The 12712-nt window shown below is 58.8% G+C and overlaps 2 protein-coding genes across 3 annotated transcripts in view; one reads left to right on the top strand and one right to left on the bottom strand.

Moving 5' to 3' along the window:
* The window catches only part of HEATR1 (HEAT repeat containing 1), a 35253-nt gene extending 30484 nt beyond the window's left edge, over positions 1 to 4769 (top strand). The window contains exons 39-42 of the mRNA XM_012730955.1: positions 158 to 312; positions 774 to 932; positions 2204 to 2312; positions 3324 to 4769. Of these exons, the coding sequence (XP_012586409.1) occupies positions 158 to 312; positions 774 to 932; positions 2204 to 2312; positions 3324 to 3412 (512 nt within the window). The 3' untranslated portion in view covers positions 3413 to 4769. The remainder of the gene's footprint in view (positions 1 to 157; positions 313 to 773; positions 933 to 2203; positions 2313 to 3323) is intronic.
* Positions 4770 to 4859: 90 nt separating this feature from the next.
* Positions 4860 to 12483, bottom strand: LGALS8 (lectin, galactoside-binding, soluble, 8). Of its 2 annotated transcripts, XM_012730957.1 has the most exons (9): positions 11831 to 12483; positions 10795 to 11005; positions 10097 to 10216; positions 9475 to 9531; positions 8619 to 8645; positions 8374 to 8499; positions 8050 to 8138; positions 7292 to 7457; positions 4860 to 5929 (listed from the first exon to the last, which is right to left on the bottom strand). In XM_012730957.1, the coding sequence occupies exons 1-9, from the start codon at positions 12337 to 12339 to the stop codon at positions 5780 to 5782; spliced, it is 1455 nt and encodes a 484-aa protein (XP_012586411.1). In that variant the 5' UTR covers positions 12340 to 12483; the 3' UTR covers positions 4860 to 5779. The 2 variants fall into 2 exon arrangements, with proteins under 2 accessions (XP_012586411.1, XP_012586410.1); XM_012730956.1 differs by lacking the exon at positions 8374 to 8499 and having other exon boundaries at positions 11831 to 12479.
* Between the last annotated feature and the right edge of the window lie 229 nt (positions 12484 to 12712).

Raw genomic sequence — 12712 nt, 5'->3', positions numbered from 1 at the left:
TCGAACTGGTGCTGCAGTGGCTGTGGCCAGCTTCCAGGTGCTGTGCTTCAAATCGCCGCGCTGCCAGCGAGGCCCAACTGTGGGCTCTGAATAGTGTGAGCAGTGGCAGCTAGGTTGTGAGATTCATTTTTTCTCTTTTTTCTTCTCCTATCTACAGATGAAGCATTTTTTGACTCTGAAAATGACCCTGAAAAGTGCTGCTTGCTCTTAGAGTTTATCTTGAACTGTCTGTATAAAATCTTCCTTTTTGATACCCAGCGTTTTGTAAGTAAAGAGCGCGCAGAAGCCCTGATGATGCCCCTGGTGGACCAGGTAACCGGCTTGAAGCATCTTGTGGTGAAGGGGGGTGGCCCCCTAGACTCTTGCAGGCTTATATCTGCTAAAAGGACCCTTCATTGGGCTCTTTTCTCCGGGCCTCTGAACGGCCACCCTGGTGCTCAGCACCTTCACACGGCACACGCCTGCACCCGGCTCTCCGTGAGCTAACTCGGCACGTCTGCTTAGTGGTTGAGATTTTAACTTTTAAACCTGGACTTACTGAGACCCCGCCTCCCTCTGGAAGCTGTTCTCCTAGATGGAGGGTGCAGCTCGGGGCCGAGAGGCCGCTGGCGTCCCCTGGTGTGGTGCCTGTGTTCTAAAGACAGTACAGAACAGCGGCTGGCCTTAAGCCTTGACGTCTTGAAGCGGGTGGTGAAGCACTCACACATTGGGTATTTTGTGACGCGAAGAGGAGGTGAGACCTGCTGCTGAAAGTTCTTGCTCACTCTTCATAGCTGGAAAACAGGCTGGGAGGAGAAGAGAAGTTCCAGGAGCGGGTGACGAGGCAGTTGATCCCGTGCATTGCTCAGTTCTCAGTGGCCATGGCGGACGACTCGCTCTGGAAACCACTCAACTACCAGATTCTGCTCAAGACGAGAGACTCCTCACCCAAGGTTAGGGCTGCGCTCAGACCGGGGTGCACCTGACGCCTGACGGCCTTGCAGCTGCCATGGGTCTAGGCCCGCCACGGGCTGGCAGGGACAGGTGTCACTGCTGTCTCGGGGCCAGGCAGAGGCAGACGCCCCCGGCGCGGTGCTGGGTTTTCACTTACAGGCCACGGGTAAGTGGCAGCATCTCCCGGCCCTCATGTGTGAGGCATGGTGCTGGATGGGGCTGGTACTGCTGAGTGCCTTTGGATCTTAAAGAGACCGAAAGTAGCTCCCTGTGTTCTTAACGCACCACGCGAACGCCACATCCCCAGAGACATGACCTGTGCAGAGCAGCCCTGTGCGGTAGGGGTGTCCTGCTCACCGCTGGGGATTGTACACCAGGGGCTTGTTGCTAACAAACGGTGAGCGGTAGTGGTGGAGGGGGATGCACGCGGGGAGCCTGACTGGGGGTTCACACCCCATAGTGGGTCCAGCAGAATTATGTCCATCGATTTACTTACTTACTGGATATTGGTGACTTACTAGTTGACTTATTGGCATTTATTAGGAGATAACAAGAGCAATGGGGTTACTGTGATGAACCTCCCCAGACATGGGATAGATTGTTCAGGAGCAGCATTAGACTCGTTTTGTATTTTGATTTATATCATTAAGAAAATTATGATTGCACAGAGGTAGGATTAACAACAGTTGCTTTGCTCTGTCTAAATGCTCTTAAATTGTTCAGAAGCAGAAAGACGACCAGCGCTTTTGGCTGCGAACCGTCGCAGACGCACGCCCTCCTGGCCACGGAGAGCTCAGTGGGGTCATCTCTGTTTCCCTTTGGCTCCCGCAGCTGCGCGGCGTGGCCGCTGGGCGTGTGCGCCAGTCCAGTGTGGAGGTGACGGCCGCGTGGCGCCTCATGTACTGGGGGGCGGCCGTGTGCCGCATGGGCGACTGAGGGCAAGGCGGGCGTGGCCGCTGGTGCCCAGAAAGCCGGCGACATGTTTGAGTTTGCTGCGCACTTTATATTTTCAGGAAAATGGTACTTAGAAAAGTCAAATTTAGTCCTGGGACAAGTTTGAAAAACACTTGATTTACAAGGATGTCGTATCATGCAGATCCCAGGTTGCTAAAGAAACTGGTAGGCTCAAGTCAAAGCTGGGCGCCAGGTGAAATGAACTCATGAAGTGACGCTCAGTTTAGAAAGCCGGGGTTTGTCTCCAGATACGCTGGTCGAGATCATACGCCCGTCACAGGGGTGTTGTGTCCTCATTACATTTGGTTCCTTACAGGTTCGATTTGCTGCTCTGATTACCGTGCTAGCGCTGGCTGAAAAACTGAAGGAGAACTACATTGTCTTGCTACCAGAATCCATTCCTTTCTTGGCTGAACTGATGGAAGGTAATTCCCGGGCTATTAAGAAGTCACTGCAGTAAACGCATAAAGAACGCCCGGTGAGCATGCCACCGCTGGCGTCACCGGGCCTGGCACTGCGAGGCGTGGCCCGGCCCCGTGCCCTGCGGCCAGCTGGGGCGGCTACAGGAGGCCGGACACCTGCTCTGGTAGGGGCAGCGGCCGCTTGAGGCCTTGCTGACCGCGTGCTCTTACTGTCCACTCCCGTGTGCTGTCGTGACAGTGGGCAGCAGCTGTAATGCTGGTCCCCTCGGCTCGTCTGTTAGCCCAGTGGAGCATCTGGCTCCCAGGGCGGGTTAAGGAGAGAAGCCCAGGCACGGACAAGGCGGCCAGCGTCAGGTGCCCAGCAGGGTGTCTGCCCCTCCCCTGCTATACAGTGGAGAAAATCAGAAACTCAAGAGGAACGAATATTCTGGAAGGTCACGGGGTGCCGGGAATGCAGCTGCTGGTCCGCACAGCCCAGCTGCACGGTGTGCTCTGTGGGCCACATGCCCCGGCAGTGACAGCACACCCCCGTGCCACGAGGGGCAGGGGGCAAGGAAACGTGTGTTCAGGGCTTATCTGGCAGATTGTGTTCTGCTGTGGTGGTTTTTCTTTACGATTTTTTTGTGGACACAAGAACTGGGGTACAGGAAAGGAGGGAGTGAGAGGACGCCCCAGAGACACAGTGGGGAACAGAACAGACGGATCCCCTGAAACCCACTGCTGAGGGGGCAGCCGGGAGACAGGAGGGCTGCTGCGCCCTGAGGTCCTGCGGTGCTGGGACTCACCCCTTTGCCCCCTGGGGAGGCCTCTGCTTTGGTTTTTATGTGGGGGGGGAGGGGGCCTGTGAGCTGAAAGGCGCGGCTCTGTGTGATGCTGCTTCGGGGCTCTAAGGCAGCCTCCCGAACTCAGCCACTAAGAGGGAAATGAAGGCGCGACAGAAGCGTGTGAAGAGGTGCTGTCTGTTCTTGACTGAGAAGTTGCCGAAGGACTCACTGAATTTGGGTTTCCTTTCAGACGAGTGTGAAGAGGTGGAACGTCAGTGCCAAAAGACGATTCAGCAGCTGGAGACGATCCTGGGCGAGCCGCTCCAGAGCTACTTCTGAGGCCAGTTGGGGTTCACGCCGCCCAGCACCCGTGCTCACTGCCACCCTCAGGTGCCCGGCACCATGTTACTGTTGGCACCCTGACGCCTGGTTGGCGTAAGCCTCTGCTGCCGGTTGTGCAGACACGAGGAAGCAATGGACACGTGGCTTCTCTACGCAGACTGGTGTGGCACGGGCTCGCCCGCTCTGTAGCGGTAGCAGACATGTTGGCGGAGCGCCCGCGGCTCCTTGCTCACGCTCTCCCACGTGCTCCGTGAGCGAATGGCGGCACTGCAGCAAGAGCGCTCAGCTGTGACGTCATCTGCACGTTTGCTTCTCTCGCTGGGCGAGGACCCCCGGCCCTCAGCAGTGTGGCGCCAGGGAGGCCGGGGGAGCGTCCTCCGCTCGGGACTCTGGGCGTCTCTTGTCTTTTTGGGGGGCAGGGGCTAGTGGGGCAACAGGCTGTTCATAAAGCCACCCCCAGATAGAAGGGGCACAGAAACACTGGGGAGCACGGAGGGTCTCCTCCAGGGTTAGAAAGGACCACGTTCCCATGGGTGGTAACCGAGCTCCTTAAGCGCATCTCAAGAGTATGGCTTCCAGAGCGAACTGACGCGCACTCGTACTGAGCCACAGGGAAGGTAGTGTAGGAACTCTGATCATACACGCCTTTATTTTAGGCGTTTTTATTCGTCATTTTTATTTAAGGACTCTAAGAACTATCCCATAGAATGTCCAAATTGATTTTTAAATCCTTTGATCTAATTAATATAAAAATTTTGTGTAGAACTGCTGCAAGAAAGCTGACTTGCAGCTTAGAAATAGCTTGCATACTTGTAAAGAAACAGCGCTATGACTCATTCATATGCTGTAGCATCTACCCAAAAACTATCTTAAGATTTTATGTTTATGTGGTCAAAGAATTAATTTTGCCTGAATTATACCTCCAAGTAAAAGAAAGATGGAAACTTTAAGACTCCAAGGAAACGGTGTTAAGCACTCTGTGGTTTTGCCTAAGTTGCAGCATCTTGGTCATGTTCTCTGATGTCCTGATGGAAGGAGAAATAGCCACCACCTGGGGGCATTCTAGCACCGTCTACAGCTAGCTCACCCCTCTCCATCCCCATGGTTTTGGGAGCCGGCGGGACGCAGCATAATAAAGTCACATGAGAAGATGTGAAGAAAGACTGGAAATTTCTACAGTGGGCACTAAAAAGATGGTGATGTGTTTTCAGTATATGGGCACGAACCATACCTCGCCAAGTTTGATGGAAACATTCCTAAATCTTGGCAAATTCAGCGCAGCAGATGGAGGAGATAAAATTACTGCGTGTTAGCTCTTTCCGTCCCCTTCCAAACCTTTGAAATTTCCTGTAACAAGATCTGACCTGTAGGTACTCTGTAGCGAGGACTTCTGCCATCCTGCTTCAAAGAATAGAACAAATTACAGAAACGCAACAGTTAGAACTTGCTGACACAGGTTTGCTTTTAATCACTTGAAGGAGAACAGTGTTTCAATCTCAGCTGCTAATGATACAGCTCGAACCTCTGAGGGGGGAGGCTGGCCGCTAGCTCGCCCTCGGCCTCGCAGGGCCATCCAGCAGGCAGCCTCTGACAGCGCCTGCGTTATAAACTATCATTAAAATGGCCATCACGGGGCTTCGTTAACCATGAACATTCTAGAAATTGAAATCATCTGCTTTTAATGCTCTATAGGAGCCCGGAGGCCTGTGACTCCCTGCATGCGGACAGTCTAAAGCCGGCACAGACGCCAGGCCTACAGGCCCGCAGAGCTAACGGCACCGCCCTGCTGGGTGTGGGTGGCTTTTGGCTTTGATCTTTGTGCTGTGCTCAGATTTCATAATGTGCTTTACTCGGTAATGCTCATGAGCCTAAACAGTTATGCAAAAGAAGTGCCTGCTGTAAGTCATCAGAACCCAGTGGACAGTTGTCATTTCAGCGCGAGCAGTGCCTTCTCTAAGTGATGTCATCGGGAAGTGGCCTGTCAGGTTCGTGGTGAGCTTATGTGACGTCTGTAGGGAAACGTGGCACAGTGGCAGAGCAAGAAGATTCTAAGAGCAGGAGACCTGGTGGCCATAATTAGACCCACCAGGAAATCAGTGCTAGCCAGCGCCTGCCTGACAGCGCAGTCAGCACCGGGCGAGCATGCGCTCACGCTTCAGACAGGAGGCGGCTGGGAGACGGGCGAAGCGGCCTGGGCGCGGCGCAGTCTTCATGCTGCTGGACAACGCTGCACAGCAGCCGGGCGCCAGTCCCAGGTCACCAAGCCCCTCGGCCGCGGACACGAGCGACGCGTTGGCGGCGAGACATTGTACCCAGACCGAGTCACATAGCAATTCTGTATTTCAGCCAGTGCAGTCCTGACTGCTACCAGCTCCTCACTTGCAGCAGGTGGATGTCGCCGTCGATCTCCAGCGTGTCGATGTCGCCGAGCTCTTTAAACCTGTGTCTGTACTCCAGGCTGTGGACACCATTTATGGCCACCTTGAATTCTCTGGCATCACAGTAAACGATCATCTGAAGGGAAGGAGCGTCGTTAGCTACAGGGCCTTGTGATTTTTGCACACGAACAGTGAACAGTGTCAAAGCGAGCAGCATGCACTTGGCCTAGCGTGGGCGCTAGCCCGCGCGGCCCACTCACCTCTGTGCCGCAGACCCTGAGAAGTGCCCACTGGCAACTGTCCGCCTCGGGTGCTGTCGGCCATGTGCATCCCTACTTTTGTGCCTCAGACCCGGGGTCTCAGCCAAGTCAGGCCACACGCAGTCTCAGATTCCGAGCCCTGGGTGCCGCACGCCTAACCGGCAGCCCCGGGCCCACCCCCAGCCAGCAGGTCTGGGTCTCAGGCCGCTTCCCAAGTGCCCCTTCAAAGCTCAGCACTCGGCCCCACACGAGCTATCCGAGGTGTCAGACAACTCCTGCGCTTGCGCTACACGAGGGAGGGGCTGGAGGGGACTGCCGAGGGAGAGACAGCGGCTTCACGCGTGCGTGCACCACACCGGGGGACAGGCCCATGCTCTGCAGCACTAACGACGTGCAGGCCAGGGTCGCCACGACGGAAAGTTCGGTCCCAGGGCTGAACGGCGGCACCGCTGGTGCTGCCCATCATGGCTGTCCACCCCGAACTCCAAGCGCAGAAGCGCTGTCCCCGGCTGACCCTCGTGTCTGGACTCCACAGCCCCAGTGCCGGCCGGTGCTCTGTCCTGTTCAGACCACGCTGGAGAAGCCCAAGGCTTCCATCGCGCAGAGGGGCAGCCCAGCCTCGCTGCCCGCCTGGCCCTCCCCAAGGGCGGAGCTGTGCACACAGAACCCTAACTCTTCCGACGGGAAGACGGAGAGCTAGTGGCGACGGCCATTGGCAGCGACGACTCCAGGGCCACACAGGGAACTGGGAAAAATCGTGCAGCCAGGGGCTCTGCCCACAAGGCTGGTGGGTGCCAGCTCCGAGCAGGAGCCAGGCCCTCGCAGAACGCACATTTGACGACGTCTCCAGATGCCTCCTGCCCAGAAGGGAGGCCTGAGCACTGGGTAGGCGCACTGACAGGGCCAGTTGGGTACTGCACCTGCGCTACGGCCCCTGAAGGGCCACACAGAGGCCTCACGTGACCAGAGGGCAGCCACCAGGAGGCGCCTGTGTCTCGTGCACACGGCTGGACGCCAACCCCAGTCCCGAGACGCTCTTGTCACGAGGCTGCTCCCCAGCATGCCACTCCGCAGCAGCTCACAGGCCAACGAGTTACTCCGAGAATGTGGAATTAACTCCAACAACGAAGTGGACCCCACTGCCGGGCCACTCACACCGAGGGCTCAGTGGAAGGGTGCCCAGGGTGCCCCGCCAGGAATCCTTCCTCCTACCCAGTCTTCAGACAGAACAGTCTTACCTCAAAGTACATCCCAGGGCTGAATGGGAAGCAGGTAATACTTCTTTCCTCCTCTCCCCAGGACTCCTGAAGAAAGGAGTTCCTGACGAACGCCTTGCTGTTCAGGCGTGGGTTCAAGTGGAGCGCGATGTCCTTTGACTTTCCCGATATCAGGTCAACATTAAAGCTTTGGAGAGAAAAAGAATCATGAGCCGCAGAGATGAGCACTGAGCTGTGCGTGCGCCTAACAGGCAGGGCTGAGGCGCCCAGCACAGACACGCCCGGGCTCCCGGGTGGCCTTCCTGTGAGGGTTACGAGGGAGACAGTGCTGACACCCACTGAGGTTACAGGTCTGTCCAGAGGGTGTGGGCAGCTCGGAGCAGGACAGTCCGGCAAGGACGGGTCCCGCAATGGCTGCGCTGAGCATGTTTGCATGCGCCCTTCTGTTTGAGTGCTGCTCCGGGGCGTCAGTCCCGATGGCTAAAGGCCTCGGAGAGGGTTTTTTCAAGTAGAGACCATGAGGCGCATCACGAGCTTCCAACAGAAGCCACCTGACGTTGGCTGCCCAGAGCTCAGCCTTGACCAACGTGGCCTTGACCAGCGTGGCCACGGCTGCCGGCCTTGAGCATTAGGCCCGAACTCGACTGGCTCTGCCCCGGGGCTGTCGGCAAGCCGTTTCCTCCTCCTCCCCGGCTCGGGGCCCTCGACCAGCGTCACGGGCATGACCCCTTCTAGGCCGAGGAGCCCTGAGGACGCCGTGGCAGCTCGGTGGTACTGACCCCTTGGCATTCGCATTCACTTCTCCTTTAATGACGACAGTTCGTCCGGGGCCCATTGGGGTGTTCAGCCTTGCAGCAAACGGCAGCGTCTGGAAGAAGACCGCAGTCACCCCCAGGACATCAGGAGAAGGGTCTGATGGAGACTGTCAGACACAGGCTACTGACAGGTCCAGCCAGGAGCGCTGGAGCCAGGTGAGCGGGTGTGACGCAGCCGGCGAGGCCGCGTGTGGGGACAGGTGTCTGCGGGCGCCCAACTGAGGGCGAGGGCACGGCTCCAGTAGGCTTACTCGGCCACAGAGGAGCGAGAAAACGGGTTCTGCGAACCTTTGGCAGACAGCTGACGGGCAGTGTTTTGGCGCAAGTCAGAGGGTGACTGGCAGTCGAGCCTTCGCTCTCGGTGTGGACAGTTCTGGGTGCGAGGAGTCTAGAGCTATCTCCTCTGCTACTAGGCTGTGGGAGACAGTGCTACATAAGGGCCGGGAGAGAAGCTGTCTCCAGGGCTTAGCTGCTCCTTTGCTGGGTGGTTTTATAAAAGGTTCCACATGTTAGGACCCAGCAAAAATACTTACAAGCTGTGACATGCCAGAATTGTGGACCTGTGGGGGAAAGAGGCAAAATGAGGACATCCGGAGAATGGCTCCTGTGACACAGCCCCTGCCACAGAGCATGACGGGCGCCGCTGCCAGCAGGCGGCTGGGGAGCCTCCTCGGGGTGGTTCACGGGCCTGGCAGCACCTCCCCGAGCTTCAGGCACACTCTGGGGTCCCCAGGGGCTCCCGGGGGCCGAGACAGGAGTGGAAGGTCCAGTCCGGCTTCACTTCTCCACTCGCAGCAGACAAACTGGCCTGTGCAGAGCCCACGCGGCGGTCCAATCCGCCGTGCCGACTTTTCGGTGTCCACCTGCTCGGCGGCGTCAGCCCCCGTCAGTTCCAGCCAGCAGTGGAGCTCTTACAGCAGAGTGGGGTGTGGACGGGTGGGCTGACGGCTCGAGCACAGCAAATACAGTGTCGGCACCACAGAAATGTGCGCCTCGAGCGCGACTGTCAAGTGATTACTCCCAGCCTATCGATACTAAAATATAACTCCTCCTATCAAACGTATAACTCAGAGCCCTCCCTGGTAGCACAGCACCATGAAGCTGGCAGTGGCTGCTCGGGCAAGAGTTCACAAGTTCTATCCCCGGCCATGGAGTGATCCCCAGGGCACGGCAGACTCCTCCTGTCTCCCCGCTGCCCCCTCAGCAGTGTTTCTGTGGATCCGCCTGTCCTGCTCTGGGGAAGCCTCTCACCCCCTGCACCTCTGGCCTGCACCCCAGTTCTATGTGCATAAAAAAGAAGTATGACTTCAGAACTCACCCACCTGTCACCTAATCTACATGGCATCTAAGAGTATTTTAAATAGGCGCATTAAAAGGTTTAATATTTACATTTTCTCTGTTAATGTCTCTCAGTTCCAGATTGCATGCTTGGCCACTTCTTAAATCCTGGAGAAAAGACAGTTAATTTTTAACCCCCATCAGAATTCTAAACACAACACACTTAAAGAACTGCCATGGGCTTAAAATGGGCTTGAAAATTATGGCTCACAAATACACCAACAACAGTCCTTTCCCCTCCAACCAAAGTGGCGAACATTAAAGAACCCACGAAGTGTGTGGACACATGGGCTCCGGCGTCGAGTGCATTCGCGCCGTGTTGTGGGGCAGCTGACACCAGCAAACCCACCCCGGGGTGCACAGCGCCCGCTGACTGACTCCGCCAGGGAACAGAGGGAGCAGCCCCTGGACTTCTGCAACACAACTACCTGCTCTCGCTAAACGGCTACTCTGTTTACTGTCACTGACGTGGGCTTCCGGTTGGCACCATGCTAGATTTGCGGCCCTCGGGTAAGAAGCCGCGGGGGGGTTGAGCAGCACCGACTGTTCTGAAGAGTACCTGCGAACGCTGCTACGCTAGCGAGGGAGGCCTGACTGCTACTCTGACTGGAGGAGACCACGGCTCCTGCCCCCGCGCCAGGCGTCACCAGGCCCCGCCATGCAGGGCGCTCACCGAGCTGAAGCGGAAGCCCACGGAGTGGATGTTCACTTTGCCGGAAATGCCCAACGTGTCAATCTTCTCGGGGCTGGTCCTGTAGGAGTAGAGCAGCACGTGTTTCCCATTGACGGCCACCTAGGAGACACAGAAGACATCACCCCCGGGGAAGGAGCCGTCAACAGCCCGATTCATACTTCCCATGGTTTGGTTTTGTGCCGCTCTCCGCAGGGGCCCTGTGGCCTGACTGGCCGAGGCTGGAAGCAGCTGCTTTACTGGCAGCGCAACCCTCGTGACCTGACAGCACGCAGGGCCTGTGTGCAGGCACGCCTGTCTGCCGGGCCTCTGGACCACAGGCGCCTGGCGGCCGCAACCCCCTCCACAAGCTGGCTGGGGCACCTCTGGGGCACGCGCTCGGGGCCAGAGAACTACCTCGTGCAGGACTGGGCTTTGCAAACCCCGACTGCGCCTGGCGTCCCTGTGGGCCGCATCAGAGCGGGCTTGGCTGCCCGTGAACTGATGCCGGCGCCGGCAGAGCGCGCCGGCCCGAGTGTCCCTGTGGGACAGACAGGGGGGTCCCCGCCCCCAACTTGGGCTCCTGCCTGGCCTAGACAAAGTGCGTCCAACCCGGGACAGGAGGGCAGCGCGGGAGCTTGCAGGCCTGAGCGCCTCCCTGGCCCCGCGGCCCCACGGAATACACCTTTCTCCAGACCTGCCTGGAATTTGTCTTTCAGCGCCATGATTACGATTTCAAAAGACTTCTCTTTGGTGAAGGGCATGTCATACGTGATCTCCTCCCACCCCCACTTCTCGTTTTTCAGCGTGTTGCACACAATGCAGTTGGCCCTTTTGAAACGTGGGTTGAAGTGAAAGGCCACATCTGCCCGAGGCTTCACGCTGCTGCCGCACTGCAAGTCCACCTGGAACCTACAAAGGAAGGAAAGACGGTGAGTGGCGGGGGCGGCCGTGGATGCTGGCCTGGCAGGCGGGCAGGCGGCTGCAGCATCTGGCCACCGCTCCTCATGTTCCCGCCAGTCCGCCGCACCCAGGCCTGGCCCTCCTCCGTGGGGGCCCGCCCCTGCAGGACAGGTCTGCGCGGCCACGTCTCCCCAGCTGCAGCCGCTCTAGGGGAGCTCTGCAGCGGCCTGGCGCCCGGCATCCGTCTTTGGCCTGCCCCCGCCACACGGCCGCACACCGAGGGGTGGGGCCAGACTCAGGGTTTCCAGGCCTCCTGAGAGCCGCGCCCAGGCTAACAGCGGGCCCTGCTCTCCCGACACCATCCTCGTCCGTGGGGAGCTGGCCCTGACGAGGCGCGCTCTGCACACCCCAGTCGAGTTTGCCCTACACGCCGGCACGGCACTGGCTAGCAGCCACCACACTTCTGACACAAAAGGCGTGCAGAGGCGCGTGCGTCTCCCAGCGGCACGGGCAGGTTTCCGCTGTGGCCGACAGGTGGCTGACACTGGCCCGGGCACCTCGCCTGAGCCTGGAGCGGACCGCCGAGGCGCCTGGCACAGCGGCTGCCCGCGCTGTTGTGCTGCCACCACGGCCCGCACTGACCCTGGGCCCGAGGCTGCCTAGAAGTCAGCCTGAGTGGCAGCAGGAGTGTAGCACCGTCTTGGGTCGCACGGCGCCTTGGCCAGGGCTGCTACGGAGGCCGTCGGGCCCCCCAGGGCAAAGCCTCCGCCTTCCGGTGCCATTAAGGGTCACCAAAGGACGGGCCACCACGTCTCGCCCTGCCCACGACCTCACCTGTCGGAGTCGCTGGGGACGTGGCCGCGTATGACAACCAGGCTCCCGGGCTGCAGCTGCTCGGAAATGGTCCCCACGTAAGGGATCGTCTGGAAGAGAAGCCACAGAGCCTGTTCGCGTGGTGCCGCCCGAGCGGGCTCACCAGGGGCGGGAGAGCCGCCTTCTCGTGCACTCGCAGCTCCGTGCTTGCGTCTCAGTCGCTGTTGTCCCGCAGAGCCCCGGCACCGGCCCCTCCCCTCAGCGCGTGCCCTGCTCGTGGCTGCCTGCCGCCTGCCGCCACTCGCTTGTTCCTGGCCCTTCTCTGGCTCCCTTCCCTCCGCCGGCAAGTGAAACATCCAGTATTTTTCTTCTTCCTTCTGGCCCAGCCCCTGGGCATGATCCTGTCCAGCTCCATCTGTGCTGCTGAGGACAGCATGAGTTGTCCTCGCGACTGCTGGGTGGTGTCCGCCAGGTGGGCGGCCCCACCGTGACCCGCTGTGTTTCTGGGCATCTGGGTGGGAAAGCTCCATCGGGAAGGCTTTGCATGGCCCCGGGGGGGCCTGCGTGGCCGGTCACAGTGGAGGAGCGGGCTGCGTGTCCCCGTTCCTCAACTCCCGCGCGGGTGGGAAGAGACGAGATGAAAGCTACCAGTTTGGCCAAGGGGTTTTGTGAAATAAAACTTGTACATAGCAGGATAATTCTGATGGGGCACACTTGTCATAGCGCCACCCCTTCTTTTCTTCCAGCATTCCATTGGCGGTCCCGGCCCCTCTGGCCGCCCAACCAGCAGGCCCTCTCCCCAGCCAGCCTTTGCCAGCCTGTCCGTCTGCAGGCAGGGGCACCAGGAGGTGACCCACAGGACTGGGGCTCAGCCAGGCCCACCAGCCCAGGGACGGCGGGCAC

The sequence above is a fragment of the Condylura cristata genome, unplaced genomic scaffold, assembly GCF_000260355.1.
Source record: "Condylura cristata isolate star-nosed mole 26May11 unplaced genomic scaffold, ConCri1.0 scaffold00029, whole genome shotgun sequence".
In the NCBI taxonomy this organism is placed as follows: Eukaryota; Metazoa; Chordata; class Mammalia; order Eulipotyphla; family Talpidae; genus Condylura; species Condylura cristata.
This window is presented reverse-complemented; position numbering and strand designations above follow the sequence as displayed.